Genomic DNA, 14425 nt, shown 5'->3' on the forward strand with positions numbered 1-14425 from the left:
CTTCTCTGTTCATGTCCTATTTGTATCATGCTCTTGTGTTGTATGTTTACGCTGACCGCTTGTCAGGCCCTACTTCCAAAAGAGGTTTTGTAACCTCAGAAATATATTTTCCTGTAATATAAAGGTTAAATAAAATAAAAAATAAGTTATCCTTTTACAATACATTTACAATATGGCTAGTACACCAAATATGGCCAACATGTTGATGTGATATAGTTGCCATGGTAATGACCATTTTTGCATAGAACACTAAGAAAAGTTTAGGTTGCTCAATGTTCTCCATCTACAGTGCATTCTGAAAGTATTCTGACCCCTTGACTTTTTCACATTTTGTTACGTTACAGCCTTATTCTAAAATGGATTAAAAAACATTTTTCCATCGATCTACACATAATAGCAAATCATGACAAAGCAAAAACAGTTAAAAAAACAGAAAAATTACATTTACATAAGTATTCACCCTTTACTCATTACTTTGTTGGAGCACCTTTGGCAACGAATAGCTATTTTCAGGTCTCTCCAGAGATGTTCGATCAAGTCCGGGCTCTGGCTGGGCCACTCAAGGACATTCAGAGACTTGTCCCAAAGCCACTCCTGTGTTGTCTTGGCTGTGTGCTTAGGGTTGTTGTCCTGCTGGACGGTGAACCTTCGCCCCCAGTCTTCCCCAGAGTTCCTGAGTGCTCTGGAGCAGGTTTTCTTCAAGATATTCTCTGTACTTTGCTCTGTTCATCTTTCCCTCGATCCTGACTAGTATCCCAGTCCCTGCCACTAAACAACATCCCCACAGCATGATGTTGCCACCACCATGCTTCACCGTAGATATGGTGCCAGGTTTCCTCCAGACATGACGCTTGGCATTTAGGCCAAAGAGTTCAATCTTGGTTTCATCAGACCAAAGAATCTTGTTTCTCATGGTCTGAGAGTCCTTTGGCTGCCTCCTAGCAGCTGTCATGTGCCTTTTACTGAGAAGTGGCTTCCGTCTCGCCACTCTACCATAAAGACCTGATTGGTGGAGTGCTGCAGAGATTGTTGTCCTTCTAGAAGGTTCTCCCATCTCCACAGAGGAACTCTGGATCTCTGTCAGCGTGACCATCGGATTCTTGCTCACCTTCCTGACCATGGCCCTTCTCCCCCAATTGCTCAGTTTGGCCAGGCGGCCAGCTCTAAGAAGAGTCTTGGTGTTTCCAAACTTCATCCATTTAAGAACGATGGAGGCCACTGTGTTTTTGGGGACCTTCAATGCTGCAGAAATGTTTTGATACCCTTCCCCAGATCTGTGCCTCGACACAATCCTGTCTCTGAGCTCTATGGACAATTCCTTCGACCTCATGGTTTGGCTTTTGCTCTGACATGCACTGTCAACTGTGGGACCTTATATTGACAGGTGTGTGCCTTTCCAAATCATGTCCAATCAATTGAATTTTCCACAGGTGGACTCCAATCAAGTTGTAGAAACATCTCAAGGATGATCATTGGAAACAGGATCCACCTGAGCTCAATTTCGAGTCTCGTAGCAAAGGGTCTAAATACTGTTTTTTATTTTTAATACATTTGTAAAAATGTCTAAAAACTGTTTTTGCTTTGTCATTATGGATTATTCTGTGTGGAGTATTGAAGAAAATGTTTTATTTAATCCATTTTAGAATAAGGCTGGAAAGTAACAAAATGTGGAAAAAGGAAAAGGAGTCTGAATACTTTTCGATTGCGCTATAGAACAATGCTATGGCTCTGGTAATTACTATGGCAATCATTAACTTTCATATGTTAGTTGGTTGTTAACAAAGCACACAATGAATCCTGAACGTTCCCAAGGAGACATCCATTGAATGTTCCTTGTTGTACCTCAAAGCCTGCTCAGCCACCACGTAACGTTGACCTGTATTGGATTGAGTTCTAGCAATTGTAACTCTGTTGCTAACATAGATAGTGCCAACTCCCCTCTGTGGTATCATGAAAGGTAGCATCATGCTCTCTATCCACTTCTATGAAATCGTAGAGCTGGTGGTGCGAGACGGGCGGTTGGAGTGTGAGCCTACTGGGTTCGTAAACGCCTAGGGACAGGCAAGCTAAAATCCTGTTCCGGGACTGTTCTGGATGGGGCCTTACGGCATTCCCCTCCCCGGTGCTCCACCCAGTCCACCTGGACAGGGACCAGCTCCAACACATCCCACCTGGCATCTCCTGCCTTACCTGCCTGTGGGTTCTCTACCTACAACCGGCTGGGCACCGTGTACCAAGAGCTGGGATGCTTGCCGCAACTACGCTCTCTAGACCTCAGCCGCAACCCACTGGACCTTAGCCTGGTACGGAAGACTGGAAGAGATCATCTGCAGAATGTGCTGCAGTTCCTTGGTAATGAGCTGGAGAGGCTATCTAAGGGCCTCTGTCAGAACCTCTACAACCTGGAGCTGTTGGGCCTATCAAAGAACAGCCTGACTACCCTGCCTGCTGAGGTCATCAGCCTGGGACTGCTGAGGGAGCTGTATGTTACCCAGAACCAGCTGGAGAATGTACCAGAGACACATGGAGCTCTACTATGTCTGCAGGTCAGATACAATACACACACAAGTATGTGGACACCTGCTCGAACATCTCATTCCAAAATCCTAGGCATTAATATGGAATTGGTCCCCCCTTTGCTGCTACAACAGCCTCCACTCTATTGGGAAGGCTTTCCACTAGATGCTGGAACATTGCTGCGGGGACTTGCTTCCATTCAGCCACAAGAGCATTAGTGAGGTTGGGCACTGACTGTGTTTCAATTCATCCCAAAGGTTTTTGATTTGATGTCAGGGCTCTGTGAAAGCCAGTCAAGTTCTTCCACACCGATATCGACAAACCATTTCTAAATGGACCTTGCTTTGTGCACGGGGCATTGTCATGCTGAAACAGGAAAGGGTTTTCCCCAAACTGATACCACAAAGTTGGAAGCACAGAATCGTGTAGACTCTAGAATGTCATTATATGCTGTAGCATTAAGATTTCCCTTCATTGGAACTAAGGGGCCCAAACCATTATTTCTCCTCCACCAAACTGTACAGTTGGCACTATGCATTGGGCCAGGTAGAGTTCTCCTGGCATCCGCCAAACCCAGATTCATCCATCGGACTGCCAGATGGTGAAGCGTGATTTATCACTCCAGAGAACGCGTTTCCACTCCTCCAGAGTCCAATGGCGGCAAGCTTTACACCACTCCAGCCAACGCTTGGCATTGAACATGGTGGTCTTAGGCTTGTGTGCGGCTGCTCGCCCATGGAAACCCATATCATGAAGAACCCAACAAACAGCTCTTGTGCTGACGTTGCTTACAGAGGCAGTTTGGAACTCGGTAGTGAGTGTTGCACCCAAGGAGGATAGACAATTTTTACACACTTGGAGAGTGATGTCATCAACCTTCAGCAAAACTGAAATGAAACCATATTCACTACTATATGGCTCCCTATTCCCTAATATAGTGCTGAACTTTTGGCCAAAGATTCATATGCTGCCACATAGAGCTCTGGCCAAAAGTTGTGCACTATATTAGGGAATATGGAGCACAGAGGTTGGTGGCACCTTAATTGGGGAGGATGGGCTCATGGTAATTGCTGGAGCAGAATCAGACAAATACAACAGGTGTAGACCTTCCAGTGAAATGCTTACTTACGAGCCCCTAACCAACAATGCAGTTTAAAAAAAATACGGAAAAGAATAAGAGATAAAAGTAACAAGTAATTAAAGAGCAGCAGTAAAATAACAATAGTGAGACCATATACAGGGGGTACCGATACAGAGTCAATGTGCAGGGGCACCTGTTAGTTGTGGTAGTATGTACATGTAGGTAGAGTTATTAAAGTGACTATGCATACATAACAACAGAGAGTAGCAGTGGTGTAAAGAGGGGGAGAGAACAATGCAAATAGTCAGGGTAGCCATTTGACTAGATGTTCAGGAGTCTTATGGCTTGGGGGTAGAAGCTGTTTAGAAGCCTCTTGGACCTAGACTTGGCGCTCTGGTACCGCTTGCCGTGCGGAAGCAGAGAGAACAGTCTATGACTAGGGTGGCTGGAGTCTTTGACCATTTGTAGGGCCTTCCTCTAACACTGCCTGGAATAGAGGTCCTGGATGGCAGGAAGCTTGGCCCCAATGATGTACTGGGCCGTTCGCACTACCCTCTGTAGTGCCTTGCGGTCAGAGGCCAAGCAGTTGCAATACCAGGCAGTGATGAACCATGCTCTCGATGGTGCAGCTGTAGAAGCTTTTGAGGATCTGAGGACCCATGTCAAATATTTTTAGTCTCCTGAGGGGGAATAGGTTTTGTCGTGCCCTCTTCACGACTGTCATGGTGTGCTTGGACCATTAGTTAGTTGTTGATGTGGACACCAAGGAACTTGAAGCTCTCAACCTGCTCCACTACAGCCCCGTCGATGAGAATGGGGGCGGGGCGTACTCTGTCCTATTTTTTCTGTAGTCCACACTTTGTCTTTATCACGTTGAGGGAGAGGTTTTTGTCCTGGCACCACACGGCCAGGTCTCTGACCTCCTCCCTATAGGCTATCTGGTAGTTGATCAGGCCTACTGCGGTTGTGTCATCTGCAAACTTAGTGGTGTTGGAGTCGTGCCTGGCTGTGCAGTCATGAGTGAACAGGGAGTACAGGAGGGGACTGACCACTCTGTCCGCCGCCTGGTAACCACACACCTACCTCTTTCCTCTCCTTTCCCCCCAGCTTTAAAAGAGTTGTATACACAGGATAGCAGGATATCAGCTCTGCCCAAATATATGCCTCTCCTGTGACACCTGGTGGTTCTACAGCTGAATTACAACCCTCTGGTAGAAGTTATGCCTCAGGGCTATACAACTCTACCTAAATGAGACTGGATACAAGCTCCGCAAGGCCATACAGATACTACTAACATACAAACACACGTACAGGTGCATGTAAATAACTGAAGGGTGAACACAGTCTTGTGGCACACAGGAGATCTGGGGTTTTGAACCCAGTTGGTCACACACATAGTGTTTCTGCGAACAGATCCAGGCATGGTGGCAGGGGCTGATGGTCCAGAGGGGCTTCGGAATGTTCCGAGAACTGGAGAAGGACAGAAGAAGAGTGATGGAAGAGAGGAACTTGCAGTGAAGGAGAAGAAAGCACCCGCCAGCAAGAAGAATAAATGATTCAGGTTCTGTTTCTATCGGAGATGAGAGGAGAATGTGAATCCCATTAAACACAATATGACACACTCTACTTTCCACCTGCATAATTATTACACACACTCCAAGATGTCAAAGGTGTTATTCATGTACCCGGTGCATAATTTATTGAAACAATCAGCATGTCAGAGTGAAGCTAAAAGTCAAATGAACAGAGTTGGCCAAACAGCTCAGATCAGTAGACTCACAGTGTTAGTAGTTTTACTGATATAAACTTCTTACTTTCATCAAAGTCATTGTCAGCGGGAAAACAATGTGCAAACAGTATGGTGTATGTGCATGGTGCTTAACATCACAAGATTATTTTGGGTGCTTGATCTAAAAGACAACATAGTTAATGTGTTTGACCCATATGTTAGAAGTAATAAACATTAGATACATTTACATGAAATCAATTAAAACAAACAAAAGCCCCTCCAATTCCCTTCCCTCTTTCTAGCTCTACTCCTCATTGCGTTCCTCCTCTAGCCCCTCCTGATTGGCAGACGAAGCAAAAGGGACGGGGTCCAACTCTAATAGTACTTTCCTCTTCCTGAGGGCGTGGTTTACCTGCTCCCGCTCCTGGAGGAGAGAAGGATGTAATAACATACATCTGATAGTTCCAGCCATTACAATTGGCCTGATTTTATGCCATATAGATGAAAAGTCAGTACCAAGTCAGTGCACGTGTGTGTGTGTGTACCTGGGCTGTGAGAGTCCATCGCTGAAGAGAGAGACGTGTCAGCGCAGGTAGATGAGGAAAAGCAGAGAGCAGGGTTGGCAGCCAGGTCAGGGGTGAGGGGTTGGATGTCAGGAGTGAAGGCTTAGAGGTCAGGGGTCGCAGACTAAGGTCCAGCTCCTCCAGTGAGCCCAGCCCCCCCTCTCCTAGCAACCCACACCACCCCTCCTCCCCCACCCCTCCGTTATAGGACAGGTCCAACACACGCAGAGAGGACAGAACGCCACGCTTACATACCACAGCTAGGGGCAGAAGGAAAGATTATTAGACTCACCTGTATTTGTGTCAGTAGGTGTGTATAGAGTGCGTGATAGTGTGTATGCATGTGTGTACCCAGATGAAGCAGGTCGACAGTGGTGAGGTCACAGCTGCTAAGGCGGAGCTCCTGGGTGGCTGACGGCTGCAGAGCTTCCAGTAGCAGTGCCAGACGCCCGCCCACCATCTTACTCCAGGACACATCTATACACTGCAGGTACGGCATAGCTAGAGCTGGAACACACACATACAGAATATTTTATTTTGGATTCTAGCCGTCAAACAGAAGCCTCATCTTGAAGTACACTAGACTAGAATAAGAAGCAGCCAGTAATAGTGGAGTACCGAGTGCGCTAAGTGATTCCTGGTTCAGACTGCAGCCGTTGAGTGGGAGGAGTTTAATCTGTGACAGCGGGAGGGCGGAGACAATATCACTGACCACACCCCCAACCTCCTTATTGGATGACAGGTCCAGTTCCGTCAGCTCAGTAAGCGAGGGCAGCGCCTGGACTGGAGACAACACACACTCACATTCAAAGGTACGCATCAACTCAAGACATACCACTTCTCTCTCTCTCACACACACACTCACTGAGGGCCTGTAGGTCTGTGTGTGTGAGGCAGCAGAGGTGCAGGTCCAGGCCGCCCAGATGTGAGAGGAGAGCCAGGTGAGGGGAGAGGAGGGACAGCCCCCCGGCCACACCCTTATTACAGGACAGGTCCAATTGACACAGGGAGCGGAGGCAGTGGAATGAACCACCTGTAGAAAGAGGGGTTGATCAAATTACCAGATCTATGAGGACTGATAGATGAATTAGCCCCTAGACAAAAACTAATCGAATGGCCAGTTTCTCTCCCTTATGTGTTTGACTGGCATCTTACCCAACAGGCCGAGGGATTGTGTGGTCAGGCCACAGTCGTGTAGTCGTAGGGTTGTAAGAGAGGGGGTGTGGCTTAGGGAAGGGACTAACCCCCCCAAACCCCACACGCTGCCTTTCCCTGGCTCTGTTTTGGACATGCTGCCTGTGAAAGAAAAACAACATCAAGAAAATCGAAATATCATCTGCAACTAGATCAACTGCCACCAATGTGCCTAATAGGACACATCACTCCTCTGTAAACTGGTCATCTCTGTATACCCGTCGCAAGACCCACTGGTTGATGCTTATTTATAAAACCCTCTTAGGCCTCACTCCCCCCTATCTGAGATATCTACTGCAGCCCTCATCCTCCACATACAACGCCCGTTCTGCTAGCCACATTCTGTTAAAGGTCCCCAAAGCACACACATCCATGGGTCACTCGTCTTTTCAGTTCGCTGCAGCTAGCGACTGGAACGAGCTGCAACAAACACTCAAACTGGACAGTTTTATCTCAATCTCTTCATTCAAAGACTCAATCATGGACACTCTTACTGACAGTTGTGGCTGCTTTGTGTGATGTATTGTTGTCTCTACCTTCTTGCCCTTTGTGCTGTTGTCTGTGCCCAATATTTTGTTGTCTGTACCCTGTTTTGTGCAGCTACCATGTTGTGCTGCTGCCATGTTGTTGTCATGTTGTGCTGCTGCCATGTTGTTGTCATGTTGTGTTGCTGCCATGCTGTTGTTATCTTATGTCTCTCTTTATGTAGTTTTGTCTTTCTTGTCGTGATGTGCGTTTTGTCCTATATTTTAATTGAATGCATTTTTAATCCCAGCCCCGTCCCCGCAGGAGGCATTTTGCCTTTTGGTAGACCGTCATTGTAAATAAGAATTTTCTCTTAACTGACTTGCCTAGTTAAATAAAAAGGTACAAATGTTTTTATAATAATAAAAAATAATACAATTAATAGATATATATATATACACAGTATATCACAAAAGTGAGTACACCCCTCAGATTTTTGTAAATATTTGAGTATATCTTTTCATGTGACAACACTGAAGAAATTACACTTTGCTACAATGTAAAGTAGTGAGTGTACAGCTTGTATAACAGTGTAAATTTGCTGTCCCCTCAAAAGATATACTCAAATATTTACAAAAATGTGAGGGGTGTACTCACTTTTGTGATTATATATATATATATATACATACACACACACACACACACACACACAGTGGGGCAAAAAAGTATTTAGTCAGCCACCAAGTTCTCCCACTTAAAAAGATGAGAGAGGCCTGTAATTTTCATCATAGGTACACTTCAACTATGACAGACAAAATTAGAAAAGAAAAAAAATCCAGAAAATCACATTGTAGGATTTTTTATGAATTTATTTGCAAATGATGGTGGAAAATAAGTATTTGGTCAATAACAAAAGTTATTTACCCTTTGTTGGCAATGACAGAGGTCAAACGTTTTCTGTAAGTCTTCACAAGGTTTTCACACACTGTTGCTGGTATTTTGGCCCATTCCTCCATGCAGATCTCCTCTAGAGCAGTGATGTTTTGTTGCTGGGCAAAATGGACTTTCAACTCCCTCCAAAGATTTTCTATGGGGTTGAGATGTGGAGACTGGCTAGGCCACTCCAGGACCTTGAAATGCTTCTTACGAAGCCACTCCTTCGTTGCCCGGCCGTGTGTTTGGGATCATTGTCATGCTGAAAGACCCAGCCACATTTCATCTTCAATGCCCTTGCTAATGGAAGGAGGTTTTCACTCAAAATCTCACGATACATGGCCCCATTCATTCTTTCCTTTACACGGATCAGTCGTCCTGGTCCCTTTGCAGAAAAACAGCCCCAAGGCATGATGTTTCCACCTCCATGCTTCACAGTAGGTATGGTGTTCTTTGGATGCAACTCAGCATTCTTTGTCCTCCAAACACGACGAGTTGAGTTTTTACCAAAAAGTTATATTTTGGTTTCATCTGACATTCTCCCAATCTTCTTCTGGATCATCCAAATGCTCTCTAGCAAACTTCAGACGGGCCTGACACGTGCCAGACACGTCTGGCACTGCAGGATTTGAGTCCCTGGCGGCGTAGTGTGTTACTGATGGTAGGCTTTGTTACTTTGGTCCCAGCTCTCTGCAGGTCATTCACTAGGTCCCCCCGTGTGGTTCTGGGATTTTTGCTCACCGTTCTTGTGATCATTTTGACCCCATGGGGTGAGATCTTGCGTGGAGCCCCAGATCGAGGGAGATTATCAGTGGTCTTGTATGTCTTCCATTTCCTAATAATTGCTCCCACAGTTGATTTCTTCAAACCAAGCTGCTTACCTATTGCAGATTCTTCCCAGAGTCTTCCCAGCCTGGTGCAGGTCTACAATTTTGTTTTTGGTGTCCTTTGACAGCTCTTTGGTCTTGGCCATAGTAGAGTTTGGAGTGTGACTGTTTGAGGTTGTGGACAGGTGTCTTTTAAACTGATAACAAGTTCAAACAGGTGCCATTAATACAGGTAACAAGTGGAGGACAGAGGAGCCTCTTAAAGAAGAAGATACAGGCCTGTGAAAGCCAGAAATCTTGCTTGATTGTAGGTGAGCAAATACTTATTTTCCACCATAATTTGCAAATAAATTCATAAAAAATCCTACAATGTGATTTTCCGGATTTTTTTTCCTCATTTTGTCTGTCATAGTTGAAGTGTACCTATGATGAAAATGACAGGCCTCTCTCATCTTTTTAAGTGGGAGAACTTGTACAATTGGTGGCTGACTAAATATTTTTTGCCCCACTGTATATAAATTGCAACAAATGAGTAAGGGCTGGCCCCCTTTTCAATTTAGGATTGTTGGCTTCTAGCACCCTTTTACTGTTTTTTTATAATAAAGAGTTGAGCACCGTCCTCTGCTTCGGTCTGTGTGTGGGCCAGGAGAGGGTTGCAAGATGCATCCAACACACACAGTCTGGGGAGAACACTCACTATACCACCTGGGATGAGAGAGAGAGGGGAGAGAGACCTTTAATTTAATCTCGTACAACTTTGTGTTTGTGTGTGTGTCTGTGCATGCATGTGTACGTACCTAGTATAATAGCGTCAGTTTCAGTGAGCTGGCAGGCCACCAAGTAGAGCTCTCTAAGGGTTGGGTGGAGTTTACCCACAATGCCTTGCAAAGCTGAGCCACCAATACCAGCATTCCAGGATAGGTCCAGAACCTCCAACATCGGAACACACTTCAATGCCTCACCTACACAACACACACAGGCAGTCTGCAAAATTGACACTAATGTAAAGACACAGTAAGTGTTTAGGTTAGAGTCTCTTTTTAAGCCCCACCCAGAGCAGTGATGTCATCAGCAGTCAGCCTACAGCAGGAGAGCCTGAGGGTTCTGAGTCCACCCACATTCTGGAGGTGAGAGGTCAATGATCTCAGACATCCTCCAATCAGCTCGTTCCATGACAGGTCCATCTCCTCCAATAGAGACAGAGAGGGGAGCAAGGTAGCTGAGAGAGAGAGACAGGGTGGGCACTAAAAGATGACACCAACATAATATGACGAGTATGTGCGTGTGTCTTGAAATGTACATTTGATTTGTGGATCCAAATAAATTATTTAAATGTATGGGTGTACTAACCTAGTTCCAGTACATCAGTAGCAGTGAGGTCGCAGTGAGCCAGACTCAAAGTCCTGCTGTCTGCTCTCTTCCCCAGCCTCTTGACAAACACACACACACGACCCCAGCCCATATCACACACACTCTCTGCTGGGTCAGTTGGGCCAGGAACGACACCTGGGACACAACACAAACACCAAACATATCACATGTTAAGTTATCCTAAGACACACTACAATTCCAGTAAAATGGTACTGACTATGGGCACTAAATACTTTTGCTGCTTATTGAGGTTCTCACAGTCCTCTCACCTGCACCATCCCTCTCCTCCTCCGCCTCTCTGTCCTCAGGAAGCCCTCCACTCTCCGCTTGGCGGGACAGGAAGCGGCCAGACGTTGACTTCCTGTCTGAGGTCGTGCGTTTCCTGCGGATCTGGTTCATGATGAGGTCAAACGGCGAACGTCCCCGCCCCCGCTGGACATCTGGCCAATCACAAACAGACATGATTAGATGCCTACTCAATCCCAAATTGACCCTTACCCTCTACCCCAACCCAGTTCTTGAGTGCTACAGGGTGTGCAGTATTTTGTTCCAGCTCAGCTCTAACACACCTACTCAGTCAAGTGATCAATTGAGTCAAGGACTGACGTATGGCCATAACAACAGATCAATCAGATTTTCCCATCTCATTCCAAACATTTATCATATTTTAATCATCAGTAGGACATAATCAGTTGGCTAGGAGATTAATATTGGAGCCTAGACCTGTATAGGAGCAAAAACATAAAGCAACATACCTGATGATTCCATTCTTCAGTGCAGCTCAGCAACTCAAATAGCTCTGTAACAGCTTATGATCATACGGTGCACAGATCACACACACGTTGACACAGATACCATTTTACATGACAGTTTCTGCCTAGAAGAGGAGCAATACTTCTGTATTCAATCTTTTGAGTAATAGGCCTACCGAATTTAACACTGAAATCTTATTAAAAACGCAATCGACCTCCCCCAAAGAAACACAAGCTGCGTGCGTCTCGTCTCTTTTATTGCGAAAAACATTACATTTTTCGCCATTCAAAGTTTACGATACATACTTTTTGATCCGTGATATTGCCTGACCGCCGAACTGCGTCTGTCACAGGTGTAGGCTACTTCAGCTCCAAGTAGAGGCTGTCCTGTACAGATATAGGATCGGCTTGCCGTCCCCAAACCCCCTTCAGCTCAATAAACGCCAAATTGACCTTGGATCAGCGTCTACATTTGCGACTCCTTTGGATATTGTCACTCCGTGTTGACGCGTGGTGTCTCGTGCTCTTCAGGTGCTGTCTTCAGTTCTTTATCACAGCAAATCGCCGCATATTTCTACAATGTTCTACAAGGATTTTAAACCTAACCACTCTGGTAGCCATATGCCAAACTCTAACATTAAAGACCAAAAAGCAACTTTTGTTTTCTTTACTTACGATATAGCCTCGCCAATTTTGACTTTGTGGCTGTGGTAACGAGTTACAACCATCAGGTGTGCCATCCATCCATCCAGGAAGTAGACTTCGGAACTCCTTTAGTAAACAAAAACGACAGCTTGCAACGTAATAAAGATTGAGCTAAAATCCATGTTTTCATCTAGGTCAAACAGAGATGATTGAATGACGCGGAAATATTTGGATTGATCAATAAATATTTTATTTATTACAGGATTACATTCATATAATAACTTAATTATAATTATATTACATATCACCCAAGGATAATAATGCTATAAGACTACTCAAAGGAAACATATGTGGACTTAATGTAAATATTTGGCCATTTTTTACTGGAAATATCTAAGTACAGTAAAAGATGGTTCCCAAAAATCGAGCAAATAATTCAACTTTCGACCTCTGCATAAGAGGGTATGAATCTGAAATGAGACAGTGACAAGGGGCATTGCTATCTCATTTATATACGACAAACACTTTTCCAGGCGTTGTGAGATCTGATTATTTGTGCAACACAACTGCAATAAAGAAGACCTGAAACGCAACTATGTATCTTCTCTAACTAACTGTGCTGGATTTGCACAGAGGCCTTCATTGGTAAGATCCTCAGAGGATGGAGACTACAGCTAAATCAAATCAAATTTATATAGCCCTTCTTACATCAGCTGATATCTCAAAGTGCAGTACAGAAACCCAGCCTAAAACCCCAAACAGAAAGCAATGCAGGTGTAGAAGCACGGTGGCTAGGAAGAACTCCCTAGAAAGGCCAAAACCTAAGAAGAAACCTAGAGAGGAACCAGGCAATGAGGGGTGGCCAGTCCTCTTCTGGCTGTGCCAGGTGGAGATTATAACAGAACATGGCCAAGATGTTCAAATGTTCATAAATGACAAGCAGGGTCAGATAATAATAATCACTGCCTCCCGGGTGGCGCAGTGGTCTAAGGCACTGCATCGCAGTGCTAGCTGTATCGCAGTGTGTCTTGGTTGGGTTGTGTTTCGGAGGACGCATGACTCTCGACCTTCGTCTCTCCCGAGCCCGTACGGGAGTTGTAGCGATGAGACAAGATAGTAACTACTAAAAACAATTGGATACCACAAAATTGGGGGTAAAAAAATAAATACAAATAAAATAATAATAATCACAGTAGTTGTCGAGGGTGCAACAAGTCAGCACCTCAGGAGTAAATGTCAGTTGGTTTTTCATAGCCGATCATTGAGAGTATCTCTACCGCTTCTGCTTTTGAGAGTTGATAACAGCAGGTCTGGGACAGGTAGCACATCCGGTGAACAGGTCAGGGTTCTATAGCCGCAGCCAGAACAGTTGAAACTGGAGCAGCAGCACGGCCAGGTCGACAGCAAGGAGACATCATGCCAGTTAGTCCTGAGGCATGGTCCTAGGGCTCAGGTCCTCCGAGAGAGAGAAAGAGAGAATTAGAGAGAGCATACTTAAATTCACACAGGACACCGGACAAGACAGGAGAAATACTCCAGATATAACAGACTGACAGAAAGATCTCTGCCACGGCACAACCCATCGAAGTGTCGGAATCGCCAGTGGTCACTCTCGATGGTTCCTTTCCTCTGCACAGACTGTGACCACACCCAGGTACCAATTTGTATTTTGCACAACTTCAACATCCCATCTATGTGTCCCCGAGTTAACTCCATCACAACCCATGATCCATGTAAAGTAATCAAATCTCTCTGGGTGGTCAGGAAGCTTCTGTGTCTCTTCACTCTCTCTCACACTGGTCAGATCCTTAGACAATGTGAGATCTGGATGGACAGTGTTGGGGTCCAGAATCACAGGATCTGAAGACAGGGAGAACAAGGTCCTCTTTCTAACAAGGTCCTCTCTGTTCTTGCAAACGCTGTGACTACATGGCAGGATGTCAGGATCCCTGAAGATGTCATGGCACAGAGGACAGGAGAGATCCTCCTATGGGAGAGACGGTTTTGGAGGCTTTGTCTCCTCTGGTGGAAGAGGTTCAGGAGCAGTGTTCTCCTCTGATTGAGGTTTATCTGTCTCCTCAGTAATTGCTGATATAAAAGGTTTCCGTTTCAATATTGGTTATAAGAACCCCAAGATTTCACTTTGTCAGACAGTGAGGGAAAATGTACAGTAAGTGATATTTCCAACCTAATGTGAGTAATTACCTGATGGGTTGTCAATTTGTAGTCCCTCGGCAAGAATGTTGAGGTTTATCTTCCTGAGGATCTCCAGCATTCTCAAGACCATAGGGCTGCATCATGATATCCACAGTGTCTTCTCTCTCAGCATGCTCCAACTGGGCCTTTGG

General features: G+C 45.2%; 1 protein-coding gene across 3 annotated transcripts; it reads right to left on the reverse strand.

Annotated features, from left to right (window-relative positions):
* Positions 1–5262: 5262 nt before the first annotated feature.
* lrrc31 (leucine rich repeat containing 31) lies at positions 5263–12207 on the reverse strand. Of its 3 annotated transcripts, none has more exons than XM_021620340.3 (13): positions 12108–12207; positions 11436–11488; positions 10950–11120; positions 10660–10815; positions 10361–10528; positions 10107–10271; positions 9925–10014; positions 7046–7186; positions 6756–6923; positions 6509–6673; positions 6242–6397; positions 5873–6150; positions 5263–5751 (listed from the first exon to the last, which is right to left on the reverse strand). In XM_021620340.3, the coding sequence occupies exons 2-13, from the start codon at positions 11446–11448 to the stop codon at positions 5632–5634; spliced, it is 1791 nt and encodes a 596-aa protein (XP_021476015.3). In that variant the 5' UTR covers positions 11449–11488; positions 12108–12207; the 3' UTR covers positions 5263–5631. The 3 variants fall into 3 exon arrangements, with proteins under 3 accessions (XP_021476015.3, XP_021476014.3, XP_090045676.1); XM_021620339.3 differs by having other exon boundaries at positions 11739–12207; XM_090189550.1 differs by having other exon boundaries at positions 11436–12207.
* Between the last annotated feature and the right edge of the window lie 2218 nt (positions 12208–14425).

Source organism: Oncorhynchus mykiss, chromosome 11, assembly GCF_057628025.1.
Source record: "Oncorhynchus mykiss isolate SJ-2025 chromosome 11, ASM5762802v1, whole genome shotgun sequence".
Taxonomy (NCBI): domain Eukaryota; kingdom Metazoa; phylum Chordata; class Actinopteri; order Salmoniformes; family Salmonidae; genus Oncorhynchus; species Oncorhynchus mykiss.

Excerpts from the sequence above, each read along its gene's own strand:
- lrrc31 (XM_021620340.3), bottom strand. Across the intron at positions 10,015-10,106 it reads AACTGACGCTATTATACTAG|GTGGTATAGTGAGTGTTCTC; the intron begins GTACGTACACAT and ends CTCTCATCCCAG. Across the intron at positions 6,398-6,508 it reads GGAATCACTTAGCGCACTCG|CTCTAGCTATGCCGTACCTG; the intron begins GTACTCCACTAT and ends TGTGTGTTCCAG.